General features: G+C 36.7%; 1 protein-coding gene across 1 annotated transcript in view; it reads left to right on the top strand.

Annotated features, from left to right (window-relative positions):
* Positions 1 to 15,537, top strand: part of TTC27 (tetratricopeptide repeat domain 27) — a 160,449-nt gene that overhangs the window by 79,655 nt on the left and 65,257 nt on the right. The window contains exon 12 of the mRNA XM_065929457.1: positions 1,356 to 1,478. Coding sequence (XP_065785529.1) covers positions 1,356 to 1,478 — 123 coding nt within the window. The remainder of the gene's footprint in view (positions 1 to 1,355; positions 1,479 to 15,537) is intronic.

The following is a 15,537-nucleotide window of genomic DNA, read 5'->3' as shown; positions in this document are numbered from 1 at the left end:
ATTTGGGATCTTTGAGCAGTTACATAAACATCCTCTTTCATTAAGAAATTGAATCAGTTTTATTTCATTATAGGGAGTAAGCATATCTTTATATGTTATTTTTAAAGATCAGGAAATAACAACACAGTTTATTATAAAACATATGAGTCTTTACTCCTAGTTAGCCATATCAGCTTAGATGCCATAACTTTGTCACTATTAGAAAGATTGAATTCCTTACTATATGAGCATTAAGATTTATTCCAGCTCCCACATGTGATGTTCAGTTTTTGAAAATGTCCAATCACATATTCTAAAATAGCCAAATTCTCCTATATTTCATGGGATACAGAAGAATTGAGCCATTACTTTTATTTATTTTTATGTTTATATTTTTATAATATATAATAGATATATATTTTTATAATATATATTTTATATGTAATATAATATATTAATTATATATATTATAATACATTATCTAAAATATATTTTAATATATATAAAAATGTAATTTTCATTATAAAATGAAATTTTATAGTTTCATTTTACTTACTGAGTTTGTTAGTTCTGCATGTTCCATGTCTGTTAGCTTCTTAGCTCTTAAATATGTATTGAATTTTACAAACATACCTTACTCATGAGTTTTACCTATTTTTTAAACCTTTTTAATGTTTTTCTTTTCCTTCAGGAATAGAATACACTTATAAAATACACTATTTTTATTTTTGAATATACTTAATCTTCACTCACTTTATCACAATTTGTCCCATTTTATCTGCCAAATACTGGGAAACTAGGTAGCTAAGTTTTTTAGAATGTACTTATTAAAATAAATTAGTGTTTTCATTTTCCTCAGTTATATATCCAGAAGTAGAATTACTAGATCATATGGTAGCTCTGTTTTCAGTTTCTTGAGGAACCTTCATATTGTGTTCTATATTGGCTGCACAAATTGACAGTCCGCCAGCACAAGAGTTCTCTTTTCTTCACATCCTCAGCAACATTTATATTTGTCTTTCTGATAAGGGCCACTTTAACAGAGTTTTAAAAATTGACTTACTGGATCTCAGCTTTACCACAGAGATTGTCATGTATAGACTCTCTAGATAATAAAGAAGTGCAGATTTTGCCTGTTAAGTTCTGAATTCTTGGGGAAAATTGACATATTGTATATTTTGAACAGTTCCAGTATGTTTTTCAACATGTAGGAAACATATATGTTTTTTCAGCAGAGGTTGAATTATAGATATTAGGCATTTTTTGCAATAAGCAGATGCTTAAAATGGCAAATTAGATATACCTACAAATGGAACAGGAATCTGTGTGTGAAAATGTGTGAAGGATTGTTCATTATTTTAATTTGATTTTTCTAGCGCCAACTTGCAGGTTTACTCTTTGAGTTGGGATGTACCAGTTCAGCCCTTCAGATATTTGAGAAGCTAGAAATGTGGGAAGATGTTGTCATTTGCTATGAAAGATCTGGGCAGCATGGGAAGGTATGTACTAGTGAAACTTTATGCTCTGGCCAGACCCTTTCATCTCTGAGCAATCATCTTACCTGTTTTGTTTTTTAAGCCACTTTTGCCAACAGTTTGCTTATATTCCTTTTTTCATCAGAAATCTGTTTAATGTTTTCTCTGATTTCCATTGGGGCAGATTATTTTATGTCTGCATGTGTATTATAAAGGAAAAAAGCAAGGCCCAAAACTGATACAGTGTTTGATGTTTATGAATAAATAATGAAAGCTTTAAAGACATTGCACATTTTCCTCTCTTTCCTTTATTAACTCTCCTTCTGTAGACAACTTCAAAGTGAACTATTAGGAAATATTTTAAGCATCACTAGGTTGCCTGATGATCAGAGGCTGCGGGTCAGAAGCAAGGTTACCTAGGAGGGAGGGCAGCTTGACCTGTAGAAGATCCGAAGGCTATGACAGCCCCTACCCCACCCCCCATCTTGGGGCAAAAGAGTTGTCAAGTGTGTAGTGCATATTTAATTCCATCCTTTAAATTGGGTCAAGAGAGAAAATGTTGCAATATTTGCATCTGTTATTAATCTATTGTTTTTCCCTCATGAATGAACAGAATTTTTAAAGGACTGTGCACTGTGTATATCTATTAAAATGGACACGTTGACAAAAAATAAAAAATAAAAAAAAAATAAAATGGACACATTGAAATCATTTGTTAATTTTGGACTAAAATTTTAAATGGTAAATTTCTATCATAAGTATGGTACACAGGCAGAGTAAAACCCACAAACTGGATCATTTGTATCTATAGTCAGCCTTTGCTGTCATCCTGAAAAAGAAATAGTGGTACATGTACATCTGTTTCTTAATACCTTTCCTAAGTGTGTAAATTTTAAAATTATAGTAAAAGTTAGGTTCTTTTCGCTAGTCAGTAATGGTGGTGAAAGTCTTTGAATTTTATAGGGTTAAGGAGATATAGGCTACCATGGAGATAACATTTTATTAAAAAGATTATAGAATTACAATATTTTCATCCTGGGAAGGGACTCCATAATCATCCATTCCAGTTCCTTCCTTTTCCAGATAAGGAAAGGAGTCTCTAATGATTCAGGTTAGGTCACAGAGCTAGTTATTGATTAATAGCTTAATTGACCACATGACATAGTGTTTAAAAGCATAGCCCAGACTGTGGATTCAAAAGCTAGCCTCGGCACATGCTAACTTTGTGATATTGGGGCAAATTACTCAGCGCCCCCACCCCAAGCCTCAGCTTCCTCATCTGGAGGCACATAATCTACCTACCCAACAGATTTTCGTGACATAACTATGAAAAGTACATAGAATGGTGCTCTTTCCTTGTACTCTGTGAGTATTTGCTGCTATTACTGATTCTGAGACTCATATATTTTTTTTTTCGCATTTTAATATCTTTGAATTTGGGTTGTATCTGCTGCTTGATGGTATCTGTCTTTTGCTGTCAGGTGGCCATTTGGCCAGGTTGAAACTGCTTGTACTTGTACAAGTTTTAGTTGTAGCTATATTTAGTATCATCATTTCAATTGAGTGACATACAGTGTCAGCTCTACATATGTTGGATTTAATTGCCATTTAAAATATCTTTAAAAAGATTCCATTATGATTTGGCATTGAAACAGAAGTGGTAAAGGACCGAAACAGAGTGGAGAGAGGTGAATTTAACATTAGTGAAGTAAACATGTGCCATTGGTAAAATAATCACAATTCCACTTACTTTTCTTTAAGAACAGCAACTAAATGCTTTATGGGAGCCATGAAAGGAGGACACCCCAATGTAGATGAAGCTGTGTTTCATACTAAGATTCGTAAAAGGAAAAAAAATTGCTGTTTATTATATCAAGCAGTGTATTGAAGGCAGGAAAAATTGCCAAATTTTTCTGAGTAGATTTAAAAATATCAAAGCAATGAGAAGCTGATGTGATTCATCCAAGGCATTATGTCATAATGTAATTGAAAACATTTTTTCTTTATTAGTTAAGAGTCTTAAAATTGATGGCATCTCAAATTTGATGAAATACAGTATCATGTTTCTTCACGGACTTAAGTGTTTGTTTAGTGCCCTTTGACTGGCATACAATTAGTATTCGGATTTTTGTTTAACAAGGAGGTGAATTATTTCTTGACTCCCAAGATATCATTGATGTAGTTCCCATTGCATCATTCTTCCCATTGGTCAGTGAACAAATAAGTAATAACTGTATATAAAAATATGGAAAATTTTGAAGGAATTAAGAAGTTGGTGAATCCCAAATACCCAAAAGCACACTTTGCTATATTAAATTTATTTAGTTATTTTTAGTAAGTATGGAAAGTAGAGATGGCCTTACTGGAGAATAAAAAATGAGTCCATTCCTTTCTGAGAATGTATTTGACTAAGTTCCCCAAATTAGTAGCGGTATTATCATTTTTTAAATATGCATGTAAACCTTGTACGAAATGTCTTAGAGTAATGATAAATTCCTGTGTTTTACATCACTATAAAACGTGTGTATTTTAATTTTTAGGAATGTACAGTTATTAACTTTGTCTCAAGTCTTTTGTGAGTTACAGCCAAACATCTTTCAAAATCTTGATTTTAAAGATTGATTTTAGTTTTTTATTTGCCATATAAAAGACCCCTTACCTTTTTTTCATGCTGTATTTGCAAATCAGTTTAATTATAGACCCGAAAAAGTTCTGTTTCAAGCTGGAACCAAATGTTTTATTTCTAAAACAGCTGAGATTCTTTTAATATTCAATTGCATACCAGCAGTTGTCATCACATTTAGAATTAACTGGAAGTTTGTAAAATTTTCATCTTTGCCTTTAGTGCTTAATGGATAATTTTTTTTTTTTTTTTTAATTTTATTAGTTGGAGGCCAATTACTTGGATAATTTGTTTTTAAAAGGCAAATTCAGAAAAGTATCTAAGTCTTAATTATTGTGCTCTGGTGCTCATGTTTGCACCCCACTATTAAGATCTCAGACTCTCTAATTTAGAAACTACCTACAGAAATTCTTGTTATTTGATGACCGTGGGCAAAATAGCAAAGATTAATTTTACTTGACCTTGGGGTCAGAACTGGTTCTCATCTGTTAGCATTTAATTTTGTAAAGCTATCTGGCAGACCTAATGCAGTTTCTCCAAACTTTTCTATAATAGAATTTTTATTTTGTTGAGCAAATTGAGTCTATAAATGAAAAGAGAAAGACTGAATGGGTGTTAAGTTGCCTGGAGAAGGCAGTGTGGAAGGAGGTGGAGAGATTTAGGTTGGAACCTCTAGTATTTTCTCTTGTTTCTTAGGAAAGAAGGCTTACCTAAGCTGCATAGCCTTATCTTTTATTATGCTATATTAGCAGATGATTGTGGCCATTAGACTTTAAAATTTTTCCCCTTTAACTTGCCAAGCAAATCTTTTATTTCTAAAACAGCTGAGATTTTTTTTTTTTTGACATTTAGTGTTTGTTTTTTTTTTTCTTCTAAGGTAGTTTCTTTATGTGATTTAAGAGAGTTCCCACGTGTTGTTTTCTCACACTGCAATCAGAGCAAGCTTCCTAAAAGGCATGATCCTAAATGACGTGATCTAATCATGTCATTCTGACTGTAGGAACTTGGCTGTGTTCTTAGAATTAACTCAGAGCTCTTACTGGAATGATCTTCACTTCATGATATGACTCCTATTGATGTTGCTGACGCTTGTGTCCCTCCTCTATCACCTCTGCCTTGTCCCCCCTTTGTACTCACTCACCCAGGTTGTGTCCAGAGTTCTGGCAGGGCTGAACTACTTGGAATTGTTGATTTTGCAGCATTGTTTGACCTCAGAACCTTCACACATGCTGTTGTCTGTCTGGAACTTGTTCTCCATCAGCTAACTCCTTATTCCTCAGAATTCTTGGTGATTTCTTCCTCCAAGGAGCTTTCCCTGAAATCTCCCTCGGAGATCTGGTGATGTTCTCCTGAGTGCACCTTGAATACCCAGCACTACTCTCATCGTCCCTTGTATTGACTTAGCTCACCTGCTCGACTATAAGCAGTTTAAGAACCAGACTTGTGTTTATTTTATTTATATCATAGGCCTGGCACCTTGGGGGCACTCACTTATATTTGCTGAATGAAGGATTAGTAGGTGTTCATAGAATAGTTATTGCCTTGAAGCAGATCTTCACGTGGTCACTCTTTATGGACCCTACATGTGGTGAAAGAAACTTCTCCAAGCCCCGCTGTATAGTCTCTCTCCAAAAACTTATTGTGAGATCTCTCTGGTCTCGTTTTGACCTCTTAATTTTAAGGACTAGAAATAGAAGAACTTTTATTTTTGCTCCATAGATGCTAAGGTACTGTGAGCATGCTGTTATTATGTAATGCAGTTTTCTCTTATGTACTACATCCCTTATAGAATTATTTTGTCCTTGTCATTCAATATTTGTAACAACCTACAAAGTATGAGTTGTTTTTTTGCCATTTTACTTACTAGCCTCAGTAAGTGGCAGATTTTGGAATCCAAGCTCAGACCTGCCTTTCCTCTAAAGCCCATACTCCTTCCCCAACACCTACCCACCCCCATCCTTGTTGTTAATCCTTTAAAATTTGATGGTCAATTTATAAGTTAAAACCTGTTGTGTTCACTTGAATGAGGAAAACAGAACACTCACTGAAATTATCACTTGGTGATATGAATAGGAGTTGATCAGCTAATCAGATAACAAGACCTGTTTTTAATTATTCTGTTGTATCTTGGACCTGGGATATTTATGTTGGCAGCTCTCCTTTGAAGAATCAAGCCAGACTGTGGTGCAGTCACACACTTAAACATCCAGAGCAATTAGTGAACAGTTGGCTGTCAGTGAGTGAGTATAACTGGGCATTACCCCAGAGAAGAGGGGAGCAAGCGACTGAAGTGAGTTGAAGTGTCTTGTAATTTTCACTTCTCAGTTGCCACTCACAGAATAAGAGTGCAGGCTAGGGAGGAAGTGCCTTTCTGCTAGAAGGATTGTGTGGGAAGCCATAAGAGTCCAAGGTTCCATGGTGCTCTTTTAGTCCTGCCTTGTCATCCTTATTCCCTGCGTCACGGGCAGTGGAGCTCCTTTTCAGAGGTCCAGCTCCCTTTTCTTGAGAACCAGCCTCTACTGTAGTAAAAATTAGAAGTCATTTTGCTTTGTGCTTCAGAGAAAAGACTGAGTTAGACTATGCCCAGGGTTGTTTGAGCACAACACACACAACACAAGTACATTTTTAAAAACCTGAAGCTATTATCAGGTGGCCAGATCTGACTAGTAGTATGTCCTTATATTCTTAGCCTGCCTTTTTTTGTTTGTTTGTTTGGTCCCTTTGGAGCAGACTTCTAGTCATTAAGCCTAATTCTGTCATTTCTGTCCTCAGAGGCACTTGTTATGATTAGTACCATCTCTGGGTCTAGAGCTCATTTCCCCACCTTGGCTGTTTTGTCAGAAGAGCTTCCTGGAGTTGCTGGTTTCCCAGTACCCCTGCCAATACACTGACCAGATGCAGTGTCAGATGAGGGCCACTCTTATCACGTGTTAGAGTTTTTAATTCCTTCCGCTTATTCACAGAATCAAGGCAAAAATCACAGCCAAGAAGGGTAGTTTGTTTGGATAATTCCTTCTAACTCAAGTATGGATAATTTTCTTGAAAGGTTTTCTCTTTTTGTCAGAGACTGAACTGAACTTTCACGCATATTCTTTTTTTAAATTAATTTATTTATTTTAATTGGAGGCTAATTACTTTACAATATTGTAGTGGTTTTTGCCATACATTGACATGAATCAGCCATGGGTATATATGTGTTCCCCATCCTGAACCGATCCCATCCATCAGGGTCATCCCAGTGCACCAGCCCTGAGCACCCTGTCTCATGCATCGAACCTAGGCTGGCGATCTGTTTCACATATGATGATATACATGTTTCAATGCTATTCTCTCAAATTATCCCACCCTCGCCTTCTCCCACAGAATCCAAAAGACTGTTCTTTACATCTGTGTCTCTTTTGATGTCTTGCATGTAGGGTCATTGTTACCATCTTTCTAAATTCCGTATATATGCATTAGCATACTGTATTGGTGCTTTTCTTTCACACTTACTTCACTCTATATGATTGACTCCAGTTTCATCCACCTGATTAGAGCTGATTCAAATGCACTCTTTATAATGGTTGAGCAATATTCCATGGTGTATATGTACCACAGTTTTCTTATCCATTCGTCTGCTGATGGGCATCTAGGTTGCTTCCATGTCCTGCCTATTGTAAATGGTGCTGTGGTGAACATTGGGGTACATGTGTCTCTTTCAGATCTAGTTTCCTCGGTGTGTATGCCCAGCAGTGGGATTTCTGGGTCATATGGCAGTTCTATTTCCAGTTTTTTAAGGAATCTCCACAGTGTTCTCCATAGTGGCTGTACTAGTTTGTATTCCCACCAACAGTGTAAGAGGGTTCCCTTTTCTCCACACCCTCTCCAGCATTTATTGTTTATAGACTTTTGGATAGCAGCCATTCTGACTGCAATGAGATGGTACCTCATTGTGGTTTTGATTTGCATTTCTCTGATAATGAGTGATGTTAAGCATCTTTTCATGTGTTTGTTAGCCATCTGTATGTCTTCTTTGGAGAAATGTCTGTTTAGTTCTTTGGCCCATTTTTTGATTGGGTCACTTATTTTTCTGGAATTGAGCTGCATGAGCTGCTTGTAATGTTTTTGAGATTAATTCTTTGTCACTTGCTTCATTTGCTACTATTTTCTCCCATTCTAAAGGCTCTTTTCACCTTACTTATAGTTTCCTTCATTGTGCAAAAGCTTTTAAGTTTAATTAGGTTCCATTTGTTTATTTTTGCTTTTATTTCCATTACTCTGGGAGGTGGGCCATAGAGGATCCTGCTGTGATTTATGTCAGAGAGTGTTTTACTTATGTTTTCCTTTAGGAATTTTTTAGTTTTTGCTCTTACTTTTAGATCTTTAATCCATTTTGAGTTTATTTTTGTGTATGGTTTTAGAAAGTGTTCTAGTTTCATTCTCTTACAAGTGGTTGACCAATTTTCCCAGCACCACTTGTTAAAGAGGTTGTCTTTTTTCCATTGTATATCCTTGCCTCCTTTGTCAAAGATAAGGTGTCCATAGGCTTGTGGATTTATCTCTGGGCTTTCTATTCTGTTCCATTGATCTATGTTTCTGTCTTTGTGCCAGTACCATACTGTCTTAATGACTGCAGCTTTGTAGTATAGTCTGAAGTCAGGCAGGTTGATTCCTCTAGTTCCATTCTTCTTTCTCAAGATCACTTTGGCTATTCGAGGTTTTTTGTATTTCCATACAAATTGTGAAATTATTTGTTCTAGTTCTCTGAGAAATACCGTTGGTAGCTTGATAGGGATTGCATTGAATCTATAGATTGCTTTGGGTAGTATACTCATTTTCACTATATTGATTCTTCTGATCCATGAACACAGTATATTTCTCTGTCTGTTTGTGTCCTCTTTGATTTCTTTCATCAGTGTTTTATAGTTTTCTATATATAGGTCTTTTGTTTCTTTAGGTAGATTTATTCCTAAGTATTTTATTCTTTTTGTTGCAGTGGTGAATGGAATTGTTTCCTTAATTTCTGTCTTCTCATTGTTAGTGTATAGGAATGCAAGGAATTTCTGTGTGTTAATTTTATATCCTGCAACTTTACTATATTCATTGATTAGCTCTAGTAATTTTCTCGTGGAGTCTTTAGGGTTGTCTCTGTAGAGGATCATGTCATCTGCACACAGTGAGAGTTTTACTTCTTCTTTTCCAATCTGGATTCCTTTTATTTCTTTTTCTTCTATGATTGCTGTGGCTAAAACTTCCAAAAGTATGTTGAATAGTAGGAGTGAGAGTGGGCACCCTTGTCTTGTTCCTGATTTAAGGGGAAATACTTTCAATTTTTCACCATTGAGGATAATGTTTGTTGTGGGTTTATCATATATAGCTTTTATTATGTTGAGGTATGTTCCTTCTGTGCCTGTTTTCTGCAGAGTTTTGATTTCCGTACTTGTGATAGGTCTGTTAAGATTTTCTATTTCTTCCTGGTTCAGTTTGGAAAGTTATACTTTTCTAAGAATTTGTCCATTTCTTCCAAACTATATTGACATATAGTTGCTGATAGTAGTCTCTTCTGATCCTTTGTATTTCTGTGTTGTCTGTTGTGATTTCTCCATTTTCATTTCTAATTCTATTGATTTGATTCTTTTCCCTTTTTTTATTGATGAGTCTGATTAATGGTTTGTCTATTTTATTTATCTTCCCAAAGAACCAGCTTTTAAGCTTTGTTGATTTTTGCTATGGCCACCTTTGTTTCTTTTTCATTTATTTCTGCCCTAATTTTTATGATTTCTTTCCTTCTACTACCCCTGGGGTTCTTCATTTCTTCTTTTTCTAGTTGCTTTAGATGTAGAGTTAGGTTATTTATTTGATTTTTCTCTTGTTTCTTGAGGTAAGCTTGCATTGCTATGAACCTTCCCCTTAGCACTGCTTTTACTGAATCCCATAGGTTTTGGGTTGTTGTGTTTTCATCTTCATTCATTTCTATGCATATTTTGACTTTTTTTTTTCTTCTGTGATTTGTTGTTTATTCAGAAGCGTGTTGTTTAGCCTTCATATATTTGTATTTTTATAGTTTTTTTCCTGTAGTTGACATCTACTCTCACTGCATTGTGATCAGAAAAGATGCTTGGAGTGATTTCAGTTTTTTTTAATTTACCAAGGCTAGATTTATGGCCCAGGATGTGATCTATCCTGAAGAGGGTTCTGTGTGCACTTGAGAAAAAGGTAAAATTCATTGTATTGGGGTGAAATGTCCTGTAGATAACAATTAGGTCTAGCTGGTCCATTGTATCATTTAAAGTTTTTATTTCCTTGCTAATTTTCTGTTTAGTTGATCTGTCCATAAGTGTGAGTGGGGTATTAAAGTCTCCCACTATTATTGTGTTACTGTTAATTTCCCCTTTCATACTTGTTAGCATTTGCCTTACATATTGCAGTGCTCCTATGTTGGGTGCATATATGTTTATAATTGTTACACCTTCTTCTTGGATTGATCCTTTTATCATTGTGTAGTGTCCTTCTTTGTCTCTTTTCACAGCCTTTATTTCAAAGTCTATTTTATCTGATATGAGTATTGCTACTCCTGCTTTCTTTTGGTCTCCATTTGCATGAAATATCTTTTTCCAGCCCTTCATTTTCAGTCTGTATGTGTCCCTTGTTTTGAGGTGGGTCTCTTGTAGACAGCATATATAGGGGCCTTGTTTTTGTATCCATTCAGCCAGTCTTTGTCTTTTGGTTGGGGCATTCAACCCATTTACATTTACGGTAATTATTGATAAGTATGATCCCATTGCCATTTACTTTGCTGTTTTGGGTTTGAGTTTATACACGTTTTCTGTGTTTCCTGTCTGGAGAAGATCCTTTAGCATTTGTTGAAGAGTTGGCTTGGTGGTGCTGAATTCTCCCAGCTTTTGCTTGTCTGTAAAGCTCTTTTGATTTCTCCTTCATATCTGAATGAGATCCTTGCTGTCACCCGTATTCTTTATGCCTAATCTAGGGCCTTGTCTAACAGGGTGCTTCCCGGAGTCCTAGTGTGCTTAGGGTAGGGGCCCGCCCTCAAACCTTGAATATCCCATATAACAGCTTGTGGAAAAATACACCATCATAAATGTAAATAAGTGTGGCATATATTTCACTTTTATATATTAACTTTTTTGCTTGTATTTATCTGAAGTTCTCAGCTACTTCTCAACATTGGACTGTTTGGTCAGAAGTTACATTACCAGGGTAGGGAACTCAGGCTGTCAGTTTTGCTCTTTGATGTTTTTAGTCCTGGGAGTCACTTCTCTCTTTTTTTGAATGTTTATATATGTATCTGGCTGCATCAGATCTTAGTTGTGTCATCAATCATCGTCGTTGCATTATGTGGCACAAACTCTCTAGTTGTGGCTTGAGGGCTCAGTAGTTGTAGCTCATGGGCTTAGTTGCTCTGTAGCATGTGGGATCTTAGTTTCTGGACAAAGGATTGAACCCATGTCCCCTACATTGCAGGGCAGATTCTCAACCACTGAACCACCAGAGAATTCCTGAGAGTAACTTCTTAGTTGTGATCACTTTGGTGAGAAGGGCTTATGAAGTTCAGATTCTGCTGTATAATCTCTCTGCTTGGACTGACTTGTTATATCAGTCCTAATTTAGTCACCCTCAGTATTGATGTCAGCCAGCCATCCTTAAGGTGTTCTCACTTTGTTTTCAGTAGGAAGAATCTTTTATGTTTCTTTGTAGAATCTGAAGCCTTTGGGATTTCACTGTTAGTTTCAGTTGAATTCATTCAATACTTTATAGAGCACCTACTATGTGCTGGGCAGTGGTATTCCAAGATGCCCCCCCAAAAAAAATTACCTTTAAGGAGCTTATAGTCTGATACTGTAGACATATGTAGATTCCAAATTCTGTTTGACCAGCAAAATATTTCTCCCTTTGCTGTCCTTCTGTAAAGCAGTATTCCACTAGGTTTGTATAATAAAAAAAACAAAAACCTGATGTCTGGTTGAAATCAGCCTTATGTGGAAGAATTCAGCTTTTTACCCTGGTAGCATCAGCATTTTTTCCCTTCGACCTCACTTCCTCCAGCCCCATTGGCCTCGGTTACATGAACACCTATTTGACAGTTTAACAACAGCAATTCTTCTCTCTGTGGAGAAACTGTGCACAGTTAACTAGTATGATTGTTTACAGAAAATTTTAATGCTGCTAGAAGCTGTTTCAAGTTTCTTTCTTTCTTCCTAGTAGTGAAACTTCAAGCTTCTTGCTTTTCAATCTGGTTTTCCAGTGGAGGGATTAAGAAGGAGCACAAACATTAGTTTAGGGCTTACTGTGTGCCTAACAAAATCCTAGGTACATTTCATATGTAATTCTTGAAGGTCATGTACAAATGAAAAACAAGCTCTCAACATATTAGTGAGCTTACTCATGGTCATGCCTTTAGTAAGTAGTAGAACTGGCATTTGAACTGTCTTTCTGACTAAAGGCACCTACGTTCTCACAGATCTTCTTGTAGTTGTAAGTCTATAGAATGAATTATGCAACAGATTTTTCTAGGGACATGTTAGGATGGTTTTGGTTGTAAGAGAACCAACATATACTAGCTTAGGCAAAAAAAGGTATTTATAAGTTCATGCAGCTGAAACTTGTAGTTGACTAATAATGATAGTCATATCCAGGGGCTGAGATGGTGTCATTTCTCCAAGAGTCAGCCAAGAACGCCCCTGAAGGCTCAAGGTTAGTAACCCTGGTGGACTCAAGTCAATTCCATCGTTCTCACAGAAAAGTTCTGAACAGCCCGAGGCTTGTGACCTGGCCTCTGATAGGCCCTGCCTCTGTACAACATGGAATGGTTTCTGTTCAGGGAAGAGTAATTCTGTAATCATCAGATCAGAGAATCGATGCCGAGCAGGAAAAAGAGCAAGTGCTGTCCAGTGTAGGGTGGGTGTTTAATTTTCTAAATCTGAAGTTGCAAGAGGTATTTTGTGCGACTTGCATAATGCTTTGAAAAAAAAAATCAGAGTAAGCACATTCAGGTGATATCATCTAAAAATCTCGATTTCTTGGCTTCTTTTAAAAAAATCAAATGATGTGGAAACATTGGGCCAAATTCCCACATAATTGTGCTAACTGGCTAGAGTCAAGGAGTGGCTTGTTCCTTTTTATGTTCAATTGCCTGCCTACTTTATTCATTCTCAATAATTGGCAAGAATTTCTGGGCATCTTTTTGTGTAACCCTTGCTTTAAACACCACAGGTTTTCCTGATAAAGTAAGGAACATATTATTCTAGCCATAATTAATAATCTTGGTTGACTTTATTTTATGCTGAGATTCACTGTGTATAGTCATTGCTATAAAGTTATATTAAGATTAATAATTATTAATAGTGTGTGGAATTACAAAATAAAATAGATATGTAAGATTCATATGTATGTGTGGGTAAGGGAATGGGCTTCAGATTTGCAGGTTCCTATAGGCACCCCAGGTTCGTTGTAGCCATTTGAAGTATGCCTTTGAAGGTTTGGGAATGTATTTTTATCCTATTTTAATAGATATTAATAAAATTATTAACAATAATTTTTATATTATTATATTAATTATATTAATAATAATAATTATTAATAATTTATTATTAATAAAATAATAGTATTTTAATAGATGTTAAGATGACAAATTTCTTATGTCATGTAAGAACATACATCTGTGTTTTCCAGTAGGGAAGTAGCAACCCATAGCCAGAAATACCAAAGTTTTTCACATTCTGTGGAAATTTCTTCCCACCCACATTTCAATATTGCAGAAGTGATATCAGAAGCCCTTGTGCTTTATTTATGTTCACTGGGCACATATTTGTTGTTCTTTATTTGGTAATTAATTATATAAATTGACTGGGTAAATGAGGAGGGAAGAGAAAATAGAGCATTTTGGAGAAAGTGGGAAGACTGGAGAATGCAATGTGACTAATTGAAGAAAGGAAATATATTGCCTGCAAGCATTGCCCTTGAGGAAGCTAGGTTTGTTGGCAGGACCAAGAGGTATAAAGTCTTAGGGAGAAATAGTTGACATATCTGAAGAAACTGTGTGTCTTCCCTGATGGTTCAGACAGTAAAGAATCTGCCTGTAATGCAGGAGATCAGGATTCAATCCCTGGGTCAGGAAGATCCCCTGGAGTAGGAAATGGCAACCCACTCCAGTATTTTTGCTTGGGAAATCCCATGGACAGAAGACCGTGGGGGGCTACAGTCCATGGGGTCACAAAGAATCGGATACAACTGAACAACTAACTTGGGCTTCCCTGGTGGCTTAGATAGTAAAGAATCTGCCCTCAATGCGGGAGACCTGGGTTCAATCCCTGGGTTAGGAGGGCTTCCCAGGTGGCGCTAGTGGTAAAGAACCCATCTGCCAGTGCAGGAGACACAAGAGATGTGGGTTCAGTCTCTGAATCAGGAAGATCCCTTAGAGGAGGGCATAGCAACCCACTCCAGTATTCTTGCCTGGAGAATCCAATGGACAGAGGAGCCTGGCGGGCTATGGTCCGTAGGGTCACAACGAGTCAGACATGAATGAAGCTACTTAGCATGCACAAACAAACTATGGGATAGGAATGTGAGGAAAAAACAAGCAAATTTAGACAAAGCTAAGTCACTGCTTTAGTGTTTCTTAACTTCTGTAGGAAACTGCCCCACTCTGGCCCTCCAGACCCATCTTCCAGTAGATAAAATACCCAGAATTAATATTATTTGTTATTAATAATAGACATTTATAATTATAAACTTTCCTCTAAGAACCACTTTTACTGCATTCCATAAGTTTTGGCATACTGTATTTTTGTTTACATTTATCTCAAAATGTTTTCAATTTCCCTGTGATTTCTTTTTTGACTTATTGTTTACTTGATAGTCTGTCGTTTAATTTTCACATATTTGTGAATTTCTCCAATTTGTTTGTTATGATTTCTAATTTCATCACACTGTAGTTGGAGAATATACTTTGTATGACTTCTACACTTTCAGATTGTGGTTTTCGTTCTGTCTTACCTCTGATGGATGAGGATAAGAGGATTGTGGAAGCTTCCTGATGGAAAGGACTGGCTGTGGGGAAAACTGGGTCTTGCTCTAGTGGGCAAGGCCATTCTCAGTAAATCTTAATTCCAATTTTCTGCTGATGGGTGGGGCTGTGTTCCCTGCCTGTAGTTTGGCGTATTGGTGACCTCCTCCAAAAGGACTTAGGCCAGGACGCCACACCTCCCAGCACTGCTGCAGTCAGTGCCCCTGACCCCATGGCAGGCCACTGTCGATCCACGCCTCCGCCAGAGACTCCCGACCACTCACCGGCAAGCCTGGCTCAAGTCTCCTGTGGGGTCAGTGCTGCTCTCTCCTGGGTCCTGGTGCACACAAGGCTTTGTTTGTGCCCCCCAAGAGTCTCTGTTTCCCAGTCCTGTGGAAGTTCTGTAGTCAAATCCCACTGACCTTCAAAGTCAAATTCCCTGGGGGTTCTCAGTCCCT

The sequence above is a fragment of the Muntiacus reevesi genome, chromosome 3 (assembly GCF_963930625.1).
Source record: "Muntiacus reevesi chromosome 3, mMunRee1.1, whole genome shotgun sequence".
Lineage (NCBI taxonomy): Eukaryota > Metazoa > Chordata > Mammalia > Artiodactyla > Cervidae > Muntiacus > Muntiacus reevesi.
The sequence above is the reverse complement of the archived record's forward strand: the minus strand, read 5'-3'. Positions and strand labels throughout refer to the sequence as shown.